Consider the following 17,943-nt stretch of genomic DNA (forward strand, 5'->3'; position numbering starts at 1 on the left):
GAAGATTTGTTATTACATTTTTTGTCTACTTCCTTCTCTTACCTTCTATATCTCACAAAAGCTCTTCCAAAGTATTAAATATTTGTTATCAGAAGAGGATTTAAACCAGTTTTTAAATGTTTATGCCAATGAAGCTCAATAACAACAACTGATGTTGAACTTCCTGTTGTCGTGTTTTTGTTTTTCCAGAGGCAGCAAGAAATATAGTAATGAATGCAAGAATAGGTAATGAATCCTCTGTTTCTGAATTTCTACTCCTGGAGTTCTCAGCAATCCGAGAAATGCAGATTCTACACTTCTTCCTCTTCTTGGTATTGTACCTGGCAACTGTATTCGGGAATCTTCTCATTATCTCTGCAGTAGCCTTTGACCATCACCTTCACACTCCCATGTACTTCTTTCTGATGAACTTGGCCATACAGGACCTAATTGCTGTTTCAGTCACTATCCCCAAATCCATAGCCAATTCTCTCATGAACACCAGACACATTTCTTATACTGGATGCATTGCTCAAGTTCTTTTATTTGTTTTCTTTTTATCATCTGATACCGCCCTGCTTACAGTCATGGCATATGATCGCTATGTTGCCATTTGCAATCCATTCCAATATGAAATGGTGATAAACAGGGCAGCCTGTATACAAATGGTTGCTGGTGTGTGGGTCACTGGATTTCTTAATGCAGTCATGCACACTAGTGCAACCTTTGCTACACCTTTCTGTTCAAACATTGTCAATCAGTTCTTCTGTGAGATCCCACATTTACTTACACTTGCTTGCTCAAACTTATACCTAACAGAAATTGGAGTTTTGGTGGTGAGTGTAATCATGGTGACTGGCTGCTTTGTCTTCATTGTTGTCACTTATGTACACATCTTCACTGTTGTCCTGAAAATTCCTTCTGTTCAGGGAAGGAAAAAGGCCTTCTCCACTTGCATACCCCACCTTGTTGTCTTCTTCGTATTTTGTTTCACAGGATGTTTTGCTTACCTTAGGCCTCCATCTAAAACTCCATCTGATCTGGACTTTGCATTAACTTTGATGTATACTTTTGTTCCACCCATGTTCAATCCAATAATCTACAGTATGAGAAATACAGAGATTAAAAATGCATTATCAAAATTACTTGGTTTCAGGCAAGCTTCTGTTAATATCTCTTTATGGCTTATTCTGAAAAGGTGAAATCTCTCTAAGTATTGTTTTAGATCTGTGATACCAATGTTTAGGTTCAGTAAATAATAGGATTTATAACCTGAAAATGGCCAGTTCCTAGTGTATTAGGAAGAAGTATAGTGGACTCTCTGGTAAGCCTCCGTATTAAACATATGTAAAGCTGGTTAAGTGGGCACACTTCATGGGTTATGTAGTAGACTAATTTTTGTGTGAGGTGAACACCTGGAGGGCATTATTCTTTAGCAGTTCAAAGCATCAAAGGGCAAAGTGTGAATAAGTGTGAAATGCTAGACATTTTTGAGGTAATAAACTCTAGGATGCCAAAGGAGAGACCTTCTCCTGTGTTACAAAATGAGACCAGAACTTAGGTGAACTGTAAGGAAGAAGTGGAAAGGAGAACATCTTGAATGTGCCTTACAAGATAGGCTGCAGAAGACATGGATTCTGGTGATGCTGCCATAGATTAAGCTTGCATGTTATGGGGTGCTGCTGCTGTGTGCCACTCCATTGAAGGCTAAAGGTTGTATATATGTATAAAATAAACCATATATCATAAAGACATTAAAGACTCAATTGTGCCTCATTTTCTGCAAAGGAATACAGACTCTGGGTGAGTGTCTAGAACCCTCTGGAGTATTGTTACTGCACAGCCAGAGATTGGGGGTGGCACACAACCACAGTAACACTATAATCATAGGGAACTACTGAGATGTTGTGCCCAGTTACAACTTCCAGATAAATTTAGATATGCGGATTCAAAATATATCCTGTGTTACATGGGCATCTTGCATTCCTCCAGCTTAGATGTACCATTCACAATTTTGATTGTCTGATTGCATGATATGCCTAGGTGTGCCATTAGATTTAGTGGATTTGTCAGGAAAGGCCACTAACCTCAACCACATGCCATTCATTTATATGAATGATATCACGCTTAGCTTTTAAACCTTTTAATGAATTAAATGCATTTGAAGCAGTGGTTGAGAAGAACTTAGTGATCGTGTTGGCTTCTTCTTTTTTTAATTATTCTCCTTTAACTATACAGAGCTATTATCAGAAGTAAAGGGCCAGAAAATTAACATTTATTTAGGAACCTCAATTGATCATCTGTGTCAGACTCCTGGGACCAAGTCTCAAGAAATGCTACTGTTGTTTTGTGTTGAGCTCCTGAGTCCAAGCTTCCAAGAACACGATTGTTTATGTTGGGGTTCCGAGACCATACTCCCAGGAATATAAATATTATAAGAATAATTTCCCACTACATAGTAAAAGCATCATTCTGCAAGAGTACACAAATATTTCCACCGTCTCAGAAAGAAGAGGTGAACTTATTTCCACCTCAAAAAGAGAGGTGAACTTAAAAAAAGAAGAAAAAAGGAACAAGTTTTATGAATGGCTGGAAGAATACAAAGGACCCTGAAGTGGTAAATAAATTTCATCTGGAAATTTACTTTCTGTTTAAAAAAAGAGTAAGTTATTTACATATTTTTAATTTTAGTAATTGCCTGGGTAGTTGTTTTAAAAGCTGAATGAAGAAAATACTACTATAGTGTATTGTGGAGAACAGGACATTCTGCTTGGTAGATGGTGCCTCATAAAGCTTATATAGACTGCACTTAGCTTACAAAATGGCCTGTGGTTTGTATGACACACTAAGCCAAACCTTAGCTTAGTGATGTTGTGAGGAAAATATCCACCTAGCGCTCCCTAAGTCCCTTTATTCAACAACATTGAGGAATGAGGCCACACAAACACCAGGATTGATCAATCGAACAGACCGTTACAGGGAAATTGGATGGGAGAGGCTGACACACACACACATACACACACACACCTGAGCCTTGCCTCACCATGAGGCAAGGACAAAGTGTCTTCGCTGCACATTACCAAAACACCATTCATTTGGCTTCAAAGCTCCATTCACAAGGTGCCTGTCTGGTCAGAGGCTCCAGATCCATGACAGCAGCCCTTAATGGGGAATTTCTCACCAATCCACAATTCTATTCTTCAAGGTCAGAGAGATAGATAAAAGACTACTCATCTAACTACAAGCCCTTTACTCCCCTTTCTAAGTACTGAAGCTTATCTATTTCCTGCTGGTTTGGCAGGCAGAGCACAAACCAATTACTTTTTTATTGTGTCTTAAGCATGGATTCCCTGCATGATCACCTCAAAACTGAGTCTCTGCTTTTTGCTTATAACAGTGAGAATGCACAAATGTGCAGCAATATTACTATAGTGTATTGTGCAGAATGTGAAATCCTGCTTGCTTTGTGGTCTCTCTTGAAAACTATATAGAATGCATGTAGAATACCCAATGAATGACCTGGTTTCCATGACACGCTAAGCCAAATCTTATCTTAGTGAGACTTCACAAATGTGCAACCTCCTGGAAAGAAGATTATAGTCGCTTTGCTCCTGTGTGGTTCTTTTTACTGCCATCTTAAGATACAGCCAGTTTTGTCATAGCACATCATTCAAACCAGGACTAATGGTTAAGCTTTGTCCTCACTAAGCACGAGCTGTAACCAGGAGCAAGCCTTGATTTCAGCTCCTAGTGAGTGAGGAAAAAGCTTAAGCACTTTGTCTTAGCTTAGTACAGTGTGGCAGCAAAATGATCTGGGCATGAGGAGAGGAGCTGTGAGCATCTCTCCATGCACATTTGTACATTCATGTCACCATGCAGCAGCATTGCATGAGCAAGTGGGCAGCCCAGCCCTTGTTACTGACACTGCCAGTGCAATTTGCCCCACACTGGAGTCAAGCAAAGGCACACAGTGCTGCCTGCCTGCCTGGGTAGGGGGGGACAACAACAATAAAACAGTGAACAGGGTGGTGATACAATGACTACTGCAGTGATAATATCACAATATGCAGAGCGCAGATGCCTCTCACTAATACCTCCATATTTACAAAGCATATTTTGATCCTGTAATTCAGTATCAAAACTGAAGTAACTAACTCGTAAACATAGGGCGATGACTAGCCACCGGAATGATACAGGGTCCAATTCAATGTTCGGGTTTTAATTTCCAATGACGACCACAACTTGGGCTGAGGATAGCCTGATTCCAAATATTCTGGTTTTATCAGTGGGGTCTTTGAAGGAAAGCTCTTAGGGGTTCTACATGGTTCAAACACATGGCTTATATTCAGCAGGAGGCATGTATTCAGTATTCTGGGCCCAATTCTTGCAACAAGTTTTAACTGTTTTTATCTTTATTGTATATTTTTAAACTCAATGTACACTGTGCCCGGACAATGGTGTCAAGGGCATAATATGGGTGTTGCCAGAGGGGCCATGGCCCCAGGCATGATTTTTTGAGGGGGGGGTGAAACAGGCATCTCTGTGCCCCTCTCCAAGCCTTGGAAGAGGGGCACCTGGTTTTCACCCTCCAAGTGCCATTTTGGCTGGCAGGGCTCCCCTGGAGGAGAGAGCTTAACTACTAATCCTGGTTTGAATGATGTGCTATGACAAAACTGGTTGTAACGAGCAGCACCATCTACTACAATAGTAGTTTATTTTAAGAGAATGATGTATTATCTATAGAGAGTCAATATTTGTTTTCAAAAGATGATTTAATCTAATGTTTATCTCTTTTTTCAGATTCAGCAAGCATTTTAGTCATGAATGCCAAAAAAGACAACAAATCTTCTGTCTCTGACTTTCTACTCCTTGAGTTCTCATCAATACGGGAACTGCAGATTCTACACTTCTCTCTGTTCCTGGTATTGTACCTGGCAATTGTATTAGGGAATCTTCTCATAATATCTGCAGTCACCTTTGACCAGAAACTTCACACTCCCATGTATTTCTTTCTGATGAACTTGGCCATCCAGGACCTAGGTACTGTTTCAGTCACTATTCCTAATTCCATGGCCAATTCTCTCATGAATAACAGACACATTTCTTCTGCGGGATGTGCTGCTCAAGTCCTCTCACTTCTATTCTTTCTATCATCTGATATTGCTCTCCTTACAGTCATGGCATATGATCGATATGTCGCCATTTGCAATCCATTACAATATGAAATGGTGATGAATAGGACATTCTGCACTCAAATGATTGCTGGTGTGTGGGTTGCTGGCCTTCTCTATGCAGTCATTCACACTAGTGCAACTTTTGCAACTCCATTCTGCTCAAATATTGTCAACCAGTTTTTCTGTGAGGTCCCATCGTTACTAACAATTGCATGTTCTAATTTATACCTAATAGAAAATGGAGTTTTGGTAGTGAGTATAATCCTGCTGGCTGGCTGCTTTGCCTTCATTGTCATCACTTATATACATATCTTCATGGCCGTTCTGAAAATTCCTTCTATTCAGGGAAGGAAAAAGGCCTTCTCCACTTGCATTCCCCACCTTGTGGTCTTCTCCATATTTTGTTTCACAGGATGTTTTGCTTACTTCAGGCCTCCTTCTAAAACCCCATCATTTCTGGACATTGCCTTAACTGTGATGTATACCATTATACCACCCATGTTCAATCCAATAATCTACAGCATGCGAAATAAGGAGATTAAAAATTCTTTATCAAAGCTGTTGGGTTTGAAGACCTCTTCTATGAATATCTTTTCCAGGCTTATTCTGAAAACAGGAAATCTCTCTCTGTGAGTAGAATCATAGGGAGCTCCTGAAACACACTGTCCTTGTTAGACATGTAGATTCAAAATTCCCCCTGTGTCACAATATCTTCTTGAATTTCCCTAGCTCAGTTGTACTGTTCACACTTCACTTCTCTGATCACGTAGCCTGTTGAATTGATCTTACATTAATATATTTACTGTGCAGTTCCTCTTCAACTGAACTGTGGGAAATAATTTCAAGGCAGCCTACAACTGGCTGAACACCCACTCAACCCAGCAGACCTTAATCCCCTGCCAGATGGATGGGAATAGGACATATCTCCCTCATCCTCTGTTGAGCCAGAACATGGAAATGGCAATTTGAACTGAGTATTCTTTCTGACAGTGAGCATAGAAGCAAGCTTCTTGAAGCTGCTGTTCCTCTGGCTAGTGAATGGGGTTAGGCTTGTCTTCCTCTTGCTGTGATGTCCTTTCACTGAGTTGGGACAGTGTTTTTCATTAAAGAGGAGAAAAAATATTGTTTTGACATATTGAGGGCTTGGACTGTGGAATCAAATGGAGTCATATTAAGTCTCTGCTACTAGTCAGAGCACTAAGGACCATTGGAACTCTAAACACCCTCCCTCTAAGGATGTGCAGCATGGCAAAGGTTAGTTCAAACTGCTTCTGTACATCAACCTCTGATGCTTTCATTCCTCTTCTTTCCATAATCTCTTTTGTGTCTTGTATAATTTTGTATTTTGTTTTGTTTTCATTGTCTTAAATAACTTATTTGGAATTAGTTATTTTGTTTTCATTTGCCCAATTCATATCCCATCCTGCAGCCTTTTCATCAAGAGACATTGCCAGTCTGCTGTCTGTAACTTCAGCGTTTTGTATTCAGATAGCATGACTTTTTCAGGCATTCTTTAGAAAGGAATGCACCCACCAAATTTCTGATTAGACAGAGGACAAATGTTTCATAACTTATATAGGTGACTTAAAAAGGTGGAGACCTTTTAGTGCATGTTATGCAGCAACTGCCCTGTGATCCTTGCAGATTGTTCCAGAGTGCTTTGCTTATTTTTCATTTAATTTTAAATAATTTAAATAGTTTAAATAAATAAGGTAAGAAAAGTATCTAGTTATTTTCACCAGAAACAATGAGAAAGTATGCTCAACAAAAAATAACTTTAAGAATGGAAATAATGTTCAAATGGCCAAAATAATGTGAATCATAAGCCCTAATTAGTCAGGCTGGGTGGGGAGACGTATAACAGAACTCTATGTAATTTTGTTGCTTCACCTCTTAAGTTTGACTAATGCAAATAGACAGAAAAAATGCAAATAAATAATTTTAAAAAACTGATTTATTTTTTATTCAAACAGTTCTCATTTACCTGCCTACAATGAGCCTGGAGCTGACTACTGTTACGAACAGAAGTACAAAACATGAAGTTAACCTTTTCCCTTCATGTCTAAAATGGCGAAGCAATGACATTTGAAAATGTATTATCTATTGAAAAAGTACCAAGGTTTTTTTATATTCTTATAGTGATGACCTGGGTAGAATTATAGTATCATAGACTAGTTGGAAGGGACCACAACAGTCATCCTGTGTAAGTCCCTGCAATGCAGGAATCTTTCACCCAACATGGGGTTTGAACCCATGATCCTGTGATTAAGTGTCTCAAGTTCTACCAACTGAGCTATGTGGCTCTCTGTCACAGCCTCTTCCTGCTCAGTAAACCCTGTTGCCTCTTCAGCTTCTGACACATCCTTCTCCCAGTCTGCTCCTTCTTCTTCCTCTGAGCGTGCATCATCATCCCACCACCAACCCCCTGACTCTGAACCTTCTTCCCCTGGGGGTTCCTTTGTTGGTTCTTCAGCTGGTGCCTCACACCACTGTTCTGTATCTAGCCAGTCCATGATGGCATACTTCACATAATTAGAAATCCTGTCTGTCTGTAACTTCAGGGCCCAGTTCCCAGTGGTCTTTTGTACTCTGGCTGACACCAGAGGCCATATTGTACTTCCTTTCAGCAGCAGCAGCATTTTTGGTTTAGTATTTTAATTGACTTTATCTTTCTTTATGTCTGTCCATCCATGGCTATACATAAAGTAGGGCACACAAAGATGGCAGAATGTTTTTCATTAAAGAGGAAAACACTGTTTGTATCAGTATACTGAGTGCTAAGACTGTGGAAAGAAATGGAAGTATATTAGGCTCTCTTCTGCCAGCCGGGGCATCAAGGACCATTCAGAGTCTACATCTCCTGCTAGCTCAGCGGTATATTTTGCTCTCACCCCTTTTGTATCTAAAACACTGAGTTTGGATAATCATTTGTATCTTTATGTAATGCAGAAGCAATGGAAAGGTGTGAAAACAGGATCCTTTCGATTTTAGAATCATAGAATAGAATCATAGAATCATAGAATCATAGAGTTGGAAGAGACCACAAGGGCCATTGAGTCCAACCCCCTGCCAAGTGAACCAAAACGCAAGCCATAAGAAATTATTTGTTTGTGTGTGTTTCTTTTAAATCAGAGGCTGATTAAGATAATCTGCTTTACAGTAGTTTCCAAATGTCCCACTTTTATACATTCTATTGCTTCCAAATGTGTAATATTAAAGCCAGAATAATGCTTAGGTCTAAAGCAGGGGTGGTGTTTTCAGCCAAGCACCATATTGCATCTCTGGAAACCTTCAGGGGCCATGTAGCATGCATAGCTGTCAATGTTTTCCTTTTTTTAAGGGAAATTCCCTTATTCCGAATAGGATTACTCACAAGAAAAGGGAAAAGTTGACAGCTATGGTAGCACGTCTAGAGCAAAACTGGGTGTAGCAATGACTGTGAATTTTACCTCTGCATAATAGGCTAGTTTCTACACTCTTACACAACACTCTGTAAGCTCCAGCTACAAAAAAAGGCATTATCAGAGCTCAAGGACTCATTCCAGCCAGTGAAAACATTCAAAGAATGTGTGAGGCAGGGTTGGGGAGGGAGTTTGGCTGGTGATGATGTGCAGCCAGTGGAGAGTTTCAAGAGCCAAGTAAAGGTCTGTGTTGGCCTCCACAACTGGGTATCTAAAGGATATCAGTATAAATTCCTCTCATCTTCATTAGGGGCATTAATGTGGGTTGTTCTGTTATATCTCTCAGTTTACTTAGACTGTGGCAAGCTTATTCTAGTCATGCTCTCCCATAAAACATTTAATCCCACTTTTCCTAGGATGAAGGCACAATAGAAACCATGTTTGATTATTGTGCACCTGTTCTTCACCAATGACCATTTGTTTATCCAGTTTCTACCTATGGCTCTATTTCCAATTCTAAATATAAACTGCATGGGAAGAACAGTGCTGGGATGTGGGGCCATTGGAAAGCAGGAGTAATGGCTACAAAAGGATCATTCTGCATCCTGCTTTCTATATGTATATGGTTTTGTGATGGGGGAAAATAGCATCTATATAATGATACTCACAAATTGTGAATTAAAAACAAGTGAATAAGCCAAAATTCACAGCACATACAGTAAAAGTGTACAAGTGTACAGGTAACCTGAAATAAATTACATTTTATCTATCAATTTACATTTCCAAAGGATTATAATTAATTCAAATAAAATGAATATAATCTTTTAAAGAGAAAAATGTAAACATGTTATTATTTGTAATTCAATACTAGCATTTGTGTTATATCAGTTTTAGGTTGTCTTGATTTCAACTGGAAATTGTAGTCCTATCCACAATAATCTGCCACTGTGTCTCATTGATTTTAATATTACACACAATACACACACACACACACAGAGAGAGAGAGAGAGAGAGAGAGAGAGAGAGAGAGAGTGGTACCTCGGTTTAAGAACAGTCCTGTTTAAGAACAATTTAGTTTATGAACTCCGCAAAACCAGAAGTAGTGTCCTGGTGTAGCTATAGAGGCAGAGGTGGTACTTCAACAACATCTGCAGAGCTACAGATTAGTCATTGCTGGTATAAAGCCTTATATAGATGAATTCAACATGCAATATAAGGCTACAATCCATAGTACACTTTCCTGGGATTAATTCCCATTCAATCCAATGATACCTGCTTCTGAGTAAACTGATGTACGATAGGACAAATCTTATTCAAGCCATCTAGGCAACTGCAACTGTTTGCTAAAATGAAGAGTGGGTTTTGCCTAAGAACTGGGGAGAAATATTGACAAGCAGCTTCCAGAATGCAATTTTGAGCTCCCTGTTTCTTATGCTATAGATGACCGGGTTCATTATTGGTGGCACCATGCAGTAGAACATAGAAACCAAGAGGTCAAATGCTGATGGGGACCCAGATGTTGGCTTTAGGTAGACAAACATGCCACTTACCATAAACAGGGAGATAACAATAAAATGAGGCAAGCAAGTTGAAAAGACTTTTTGCTTCCCTTGACTGGATGGGATTCTCAGAACAGCTCTGAAGATCTGAACATAAGAAAAAACAATTAGAAAAAAGTAAACAAAGCCAAAACAAGACCCCAGAATCAGAACACGGACTTCATTGATATATGAGTCAAAGCAAGAGATCTTCAGTAGCTGTGGGATTTCACAGAAAAACTGATTGATGACATTAGAACAGAATTCCACAGTGAACATTGTTCCAGTGTGCATTGCTGAATAGAAAAGTCCACCGATCCATGCACTGGTTGCCATCTGAATGCAAGCTTTCTTGTTCATGATAGTCTCATAATGCAGTGGATTGCAGATGGCAATATAGCGATCATATGCCATGACACCAAGAGTGATGAAATGGGAGACCATGAAGAAAACAAGGAAGAATACTTGGCAAACACAGCCAGAGTAAGAGATGGCTTGGTTTTTCATCAAGGAATTTGCAATGGACTTGGGAACTGTAACAGATATGGAACCAAAGTCTTGTAATGACAGATTAGCCAGAAAAAAGTACATGGGTGTATGAAGCTGATGGCTATAAATGATGACTGTGATGATGAGAAGGTTTTCTATGAAGGCCACCAAATACACTGTGACAAAAAAAATAATGTGGAATATCTGCAGCTCCTGCATCTCAGAGAATCCGAGCAGAAGGAATCCATTCACTCTTGACTGGTTCAACATTGTATTGTTCAGAGTTCTATTTGTTACCTGTGCAAAGAAAGATGCCACACGACTTTTTTTTTCCATTTGATTGTATCTATTTGTGAAATGGAGTGGTTCTCTTTGGACAAAATATCCTTCCCTTTCTGGCAGTGGTGATGGAAATAAAAATTGTACTAATGAACTTTATTGATATCTCATTTTTAATTGTACCCAGAAGGTTCAGTTCTCAGGAGTTAAGTGCAGCTCAGCCGCACTAAGTCAGACACATTTTAGGAGTCATGTGCTCATAATGACTCCAGTTACAGATAGGTAGCCGTGTTGGTCTGCCATAGTCAAAATAAAAAAATTCCTTCCAATAGCACCTTAAAGACCAACTAAGTTAGTTCTTGGTATGAGCTTTCGTGTGCATGCACACTTCTTCAGATACACACTTCTTGGTATCTGAAGAAGTGTGCATGCACACGAAAGCTCATACCAAGAACTAACTTAGTTGGTCTTTAAGGTGCTACTGGAAGGATTTTTTTATTTTTTCTCATAATGACTGTGATTCAATGGCTGTTATATAACTTGAAAGCATTGTTTTGATGATGACTCTGTTTATATGATTGAATGTTGACACCCCCACCCTTGAATGGAGCTGAGGAGTAGGAAAGGTCTTTGGTAGGGTTTGTGGGTGGTATTCCTAGTTGTGGGGGAGGGGGGACAAGATCAAGGACCAGTCTGTATTTTGGGCATGGTGACAGAACTGGATTCACCTAGCCTGTGGCACAGTGTGACTTAAGAGTTAGCCCTCCTGGACAATTGAGTAAACTGGGCCCATTCATTCATGAATATTGTTGAGCCTTAGGAGGGTATTATTGCTTACTCAACCCAGGAGGCTTTATATCTGACAGGCTGCTGAATGTATTTTTGAATAAGGCCCTCGAATGAACTAGGCTTACTTGAGGCCATCTTATTCCAGATGGGCTTCAGGTCTCATTGGGGTCTAGTCCATTCACTATGTGGTAGGGATGAGTTAGCATCGGGATTCATCCACCTATTAAGGGAAGCCTACCTCCTTTGGGGACTTTTGGAGAGATTATTGTGGATGTGCCAAAGATGTTGATGTTATGGAAACAAGCAACCAGCCTTAATCCAAAAGCCTCAAAGTCTTCTTCCATTTAGCCAGGGCCGTCTTTACTCAGGGGTGCAAGGGGTGCGGGACACCTGGGCGCCAAATTCAGGGGGGCGCTAGGTGCCCGCCACTGAAGCCACCTAAGCTCTTAACTATCTACATGTTATGAAATAATAAATAATTTTGATCAAGTTAGAAAAACAAAATACACATATACCTAGGTATTACCGAAATGTATACCTGCTGTTTCACTAAAGGACTTTCGACTTTGTGCGCTCATTTACCAAAGACGTGCCATGCCAGTGGCAGCCCTTGTCATTCACAATGGTGGCACTTGACTCAATGACGGTGCTTGTCATTCACAGTGGCAGCCCTTGTCATTCTCAACAGCACCATGCACACAAAATTAACTCTTACATCAAAATATTATGTTATATATTGCATTGATATGTGCTGCTAAGCGGCAGCGGGGTCAGCAGCACCTTTGACACGACTGATGTTTCTCCTAAGTAGGTGCCTAAACAATATTTACAAGCTTAAGTGTGGTGGTGTTGTACACTTAAGTATAATAAATGTGTTGTAAATAAAGTTTGTTTATTTGTCCTCCCTTCTTTTATAAACAAGAGATAAGGCATAAACATTGTGTCTGACATAAGCATAATAAAAGTTAATTTGGGGGCTAAACTAAATTTGGGGGCGCTGGGCAGGTCCTTGCGCCCTGGCTGCACATATGCTAAAGACTGCGCTGAATTTAGCTCTGTAAGTATTGTTGGTTTAGTAATCTCTTTATTTATGTATATCTTTGCATGGCAAGGCATAAAGTAAGGCATGCAAAGACTGCGGGATGTAGAGAGCAAGCTTTGTATCAGCATATCGAGGGCTGGGATGTTGGAACCAAATGGAAGTATATTATGGCTTCTTCTACCAGCCAGAACAGCAAGGCACATTGGGAATCTAAACCCTCTGCTTCCAAGAATATGTATACTTTGTCTCTTCTTTTCTACACTTTCTCCATCACTGTTCATCAACTCTTTTTAGCAATCAATCCTTTTGATAATCTTTTCTCAGAGATCAAGACTTGCTTAGTCATTTATCACCTGGCGATTGGTCAGTGTCCTCATCTGGTTACATGGGACCCACAGGTTTAGGCTCACTCCAGGCAGCAAAATGTCTTGGGCCATCCCTGGGAACTACCTGAAACCAATCATTGATATTTGGGATGCGGGTGGCACTGTGGTCTAAATAACTGAGTCTTTTGGGCTTATTGATCATAAGGTCAGCAGTTTGAATCCGTGCGACGGACCGTGCGAACCCAGTGCTTTGTCACAGCTCCTGCCAACCTAGCAGTTTGAAAGCATACCAGCACGAGTAGATAAATAGATACCACTGTGGCAGGAAGGTAAAAGACATTTTTGTGTGATCTGGCACTCATTATGGTGTTTTAGTCATGGTGGCCACATGAAAAGCTGTCCCAGAAAAGCTGTCTACAGACAAATGCCAGCTCCCTTGACCTGAAAGTGTAGATGAGCCCCATAAGCCCCATAGTAGAATTCGACTGGACTTAACTGTCCAGTGGTCCTTTATCTTTACCTACCTTTACAATTGGTAGTTACAACTTCCAGATAAATTTAGATTGGCAGATTCAAATTCACCCTGTGTCACAAAGTTTTCTTACATTCCACCACCTCAGCTGCTCCATTCACACTTTTGCATTTCAGATCACATGACCTGTTGATTACATTAATTTACTTCAAAGTTCTATCAGTTGAATGATTCCCAAGGTGGTGTCAGGCATCAGAGGATCCAACCCCCCACAGCAGGTTGCCAGGAATGGATAAGACAAGGAAAGTTCTACCAATGCTTTTTATTCAATATTCACAGAGAGAGGCTTAGAAATGCAGCCTCTTGGAGTAATGGTATTGCTCCGAGTGAAACCCCATCCCCTCTGTCTCTCCCATTTCCTCATAAGTCATCACTATGGGTGCTGGAAAGCGCCTTTTGCCTTTGAGCTCTTTGCTCTCCTACTTTCAAGGTCTGCTGGTAGGCCGTGGGTCTGGAATGCTTTCTAAAGACACTGAGTCCATCAGCTGTCTCTCCCATAGTCTCTTCCTCCTCCTCCTTTCCCATTATTTCCCAACTTTTCCCCTCATCTGCCTCTGAGCTATAACTTCCCTCAAACCCCTTTTGTAATTCTGATCTGTCTCCTTCTTCTCTAGAAGGGACAGGCTGGGGAGGCAGTCTCCACCATTCCTCCTCTGCCCAGTCCCTGACATCTGGCCTACAAAAGGCTGAACCCAGTCACCAGACCTTTCTTTTGTTCTCATCAGTGGAAGTTAAATTTGTTCAGTTCAGCTACATTTACATCACAGTGGGAGCAGAAAAAAGAACCTCTTTTCCAATGTTAGGTGCTGGGGTGGGGTTGCACAGTGAAAGGACCCTGAATTTAAAAGGCAATGCTTCTTTTTTTACAACTTTTTGTTTTTGAACAAATACAATGACTATTAAACATAGCATAGTAAACGTTATCTTAAACATTTCAAAAGAAAACATTATTAAAAGGAATCAAATATAAACTGCACATTTCAAACAGCATAATTAGCAAGAAAACAAAATATTGTCATAACCTTTCTTCAAGAGATTGCTGAAGTGCTCCTTTCAATAAGAAACTGAGCCTTTAATGGAAGACAGTGCCAATATAGATACAGCGGACACATTGTGTTTCAGCTTTTAAATTTCTGCTGGAAACTTTTCTATTCCATCAGGTTAATGCTGGTAATGAAGGATACATCATTCCATAATAGCTGACTTCTGATTTTCACATCTCTATGTGGTTTTTATTGTATGATTTTATGCATATTTTTGTGAACCACTCTGTTATTTTGAATGAATAGCAATATATAAATATGTATATAAATAAACAGCTGAGATGTTTATTCTTATTCTCCCCTTGCTATCTAAAGTTCAGCATATCTAAAGTTCAGCTATCTAAAGTTTGGCATGCTGCGTGAGGGTCTGTTTGCTTGTCATACCTGAGTCCTATACAGTCAGAACACTCAAACGTTCTGTAAATATGGATGTGGGGTTCCACTTAAGCCAGACCCAAACATTGCACATATCAACTAACTTTCCTCCCTTATATCCACTTGTAAACATCAGCTGAGAGGGAGCTATAGATATGAAGGTTTCCTCCCTACAATGTTCATATTTACATGTGGTTGACAGGAGGTGCAATCCAGCACATGTGATGTAAGTGGTGAGGATTTTCAGTGCAACTCCACTTCCCAACTAAATGCTGATAGACTGGGAGCAATATGGCAAATGGGGGGGGGGGGGGCAATCTGTCACATCCAGTACATGAGGATGCTTGGGCCTAAAGCAGGGATGAGGAACATTTTTCAGCCAAGCACCACATTAAATCAATGGCAAACTTCAAGGGTCACATGCCACTGCTGGATGGGGCCAGAGACAAAACTGGGTATGACAGTGAATGTGAATTTTACCCCTGTAAAGTAGGTTAGTTTCTATACACTCTCATACCCCTCTGTATACCCCCATCCATCCAGACAAAAAAAAAAGACATTATCAGAGCTCAAGGGCACATTCCAGCCAGGGGAAACACTCAAAAAGGGTGTGAAACAGGGTTGGAGAGGGGATTTGGTTGGTGAGGATGTGTGGCCCATGGACAGTCTCAAAAGGCAAGTAGAGAGGCCTGAAGAGCTGCATTTGGCCCCCACAACTGAGGATCTAAAGGATGCCAGTAAAAAATCCTCCCATCTTCATTAGGGGTATTACTGCAGGTTGCACTATCTCTTGATTTACTTAGACTGTGGCAGGTTTCATCCAGTCACATGCTCCCATTCCTTTGTAAAGGGGAAGTTGTGGCTGCATCAAAGCCATCTTCCACCTTACCTGTCATATATGCAATTTTATAGCATCTAGACACAAATGATTGATTAAAAACAAGTGAAAATCTATGGTACCTGCAAGAAATAGGTATATAGGTAAGGTCAGTTGAATAAAACTATGTTTTTATAAGCTTATATCTCCAAGAAGTAAAAATTAATTCAAATATTAATAAACAGAAGCTTTGGTAGAGATTAAGGTGGAAGGTTTCCACATGTTCTTACTAGGGAATTCAGTACGATCATCAGTGTTACATAGGTTTTAGGTCCTCCAGGTTTCAATAGGAAATTGCATTGCTATACAAAACAACCTTGAAGAATCTTCAACACCCCAATTACTATCAGCTCCAGCATGTACGGCTAGGACATAGGGAGAATGGATGTTGCGGGAAGCCACAGATATTCACCCCTGGACTAAAGATCTATATAGATGAAGTAAACATGCAATGTAACCCTACAATCCAAGGTACACTTTTCTGATATTAATTCCCATTCAATGCAGTGATGTCCACTTCTGAGTAAAAACAACAACAACATAGGACTAGACAAAACTTATGCAAGCCATCTAGACAATTGAAACAGTTACCTAAATTGGAGAATGGTTTTTGTCTAAGAATTGGTGGGAAATATTGGTCAGAAACTTCCAGAATGCCATTTTGAGTTCCTTGTTTCTTATGCTATAAATGAGTGGGTTCATTACTGGTGGCACCATGCAATAGAATGAAGAAACCAAGAGGTCAAATGCTGATGGGGAGCTGGAGGTTGGTCTGAAATAGACAAAGTTACCACTTACCAAGAACAGGGAGATAACAATAAGATGAGGTAAACAAGTTGAGAAGACTTTTTGCTTCCCGTGACTGGATGGGATTCTCAGTACAGCTCTGAAGATCTGAATATAAGAAAAAGCAATAAGAGCAAAGGAGAAGAAAGCTAAACAAGCTCCAAAAGTCAGAACCCAAATCACAGTGATATCCGAGTCAGAGCAGGAGATCTTCAGTAGCTGTGGGATTTCACAGAAAAACTGATTGATGACATTAGAACAGAACTCAACTCTGAACGTTGTTCCGGTGTACATTGTTGCATAGAAAAGTCCACCAATCCATGCACTGGTTGCCATCTGAATGCAAGCTTTCTTGTTCATGATAGTCTCATAATGCAGTGGATTGCAGATGGCAACATAGCGGTCATATGCCATAACAACAAGGAGAAGATAATGAGACAACATGAAGAAAACAAGGAAGAATACTTGACAGACACATCCAGAGTAAGAGATGGTTTGTGTCTTCATCAAGGAATTTGCAATGGACTTGGGAACTGTAACCGATATGGAGCCAATGTCTTGCAATGACAGGTTGGCCAGAAAGAAGTACATGGGTGTATGAAGCTGAAGACTGTAGATGATGACTGTGATGATCATAATATTTTCTGTGAGGGCCACCAAATATATTATGACAAAAAGGTTGATGTGAAATACCTGCACCTCCCAAATATCAGGGAATCCATGTAGAAGGAATGCACTTACTCTTGACTGGTTCATCATTGTGTCTCAGGCTTTGGTGCCTAGGAAAAGGAAGCTACCACACTGCTTCTTTCTCTTTCAGTTGTATCAGGAAATCTTTCTCTTTGTACTGAATGTGGTAAAGGGTGGAATGTATAGCAATGAGCTTTAACGACGTCTCGCTTTTAATTATACCCAGGAGGTTTAATTCTCATGAGCCTCCTACATACAGCTCAGCAGATGTGGATCAAATGTGTATTTGAGGGTTGAGATGCACCTAGAATGACTATGATCCAAAGTTCTGCTTTGGCGTATGTAAGGGGCTTGCACCAGAGTGGGGTGTTTCTTTAAAAAAATGTTCCTAGAACAGTTTTCTCTATGACATAACCCTGTGTGGGTTGTGGATTGTTGGCTGTTGCTATTTAAATTAACACATCTAGGACTGAAATCCTTTACACAACTATGAAATTGGTTTTCTTTGTTGCTTACCCCCTGCCAAAAAGTTCTAAATCAAAGCAAGTAATAACAGATTGATAATGGCAAATGAATTCCACAACACTTACATGTTGTATATGATTTAAGGCTAGCATCCACAG

The 17,943-nt window shown here is 40.1% G+C and overlaps 3 protein-coding genes across 3 annotated transcripts; 1 reads left to right on the top strand and 2 right to left on the bottom strand.

Moving 5' to 3' along the window:
• Positions 1–209: 209 nt before the first annotated feature.
• LOC308571743 (uncharacterized protein) lies at positions 210–5,786 on the top strand (the record flags this gene model as incomplete). The annotated part of the gene is made up of 3 exons (XM_081167377.1): positions 210–1,177; positions 2,218–2,231; positions 4,780–5,786. The coding sequence occupies 3 exons, from the start codon at positions 210–212 to the stop codon at positions 5,784–5,786; spliced, it is 1,989 nt and encodes a 662-aa protein (XP_081023503.1).
• A 4,111-nt stretch (positions 5,787–9,897) lies between these two features.
• LOC308571744 (olfactory receptor 14A16-like) lies at positions 9,898–10,851 on the bottom strand (the record flags this gene model as incomplete). Its single annotated transcript, XM_081167378.1, has 1 exon — positions 9,898–10,851. The coding sequence occupies one exon, from the start codon at positions 10,849–10,851 to the stop codon at positions 9,898–9,900; it is 954 nt and encodes a 317-aa protein (XP_081023504.1).
• A 5,584-nt stretch (positions 10,852–16,435) lies between these two features.
• LOC308571745 (olfactory receptor 14C36-like) lies at positions 16,436–17,389 on the bottom strand (the record flags this gene model as incomplete). The annotated part of the gene is made up of 1 exon (XM_081167379.1): positions 16,436–17,389. The coding sequence occupies one exon, from the start codon at positions 17,387–17,389 to the stop codon at positions 16,436–16,438; it is 954 nt and encodes a 317-aa protein (XP_081023505.1).
• Between the last annotated feature and the right edge of the window lie 554 nt (positions 17,390–17,943).

The sequence above is a fragment of the Podarcis bocagei genome (assembly GCF_964188305.1).
Source record: "Podarcis bocagei genome assembly, chromosome: 13".
Classification (NCBI taxonomy): Eukaryota; Metazoa; Chordata; class Lepidosauria; order Squamata; family Lacertidae; genus Podarcis; species Podarcis bocagei.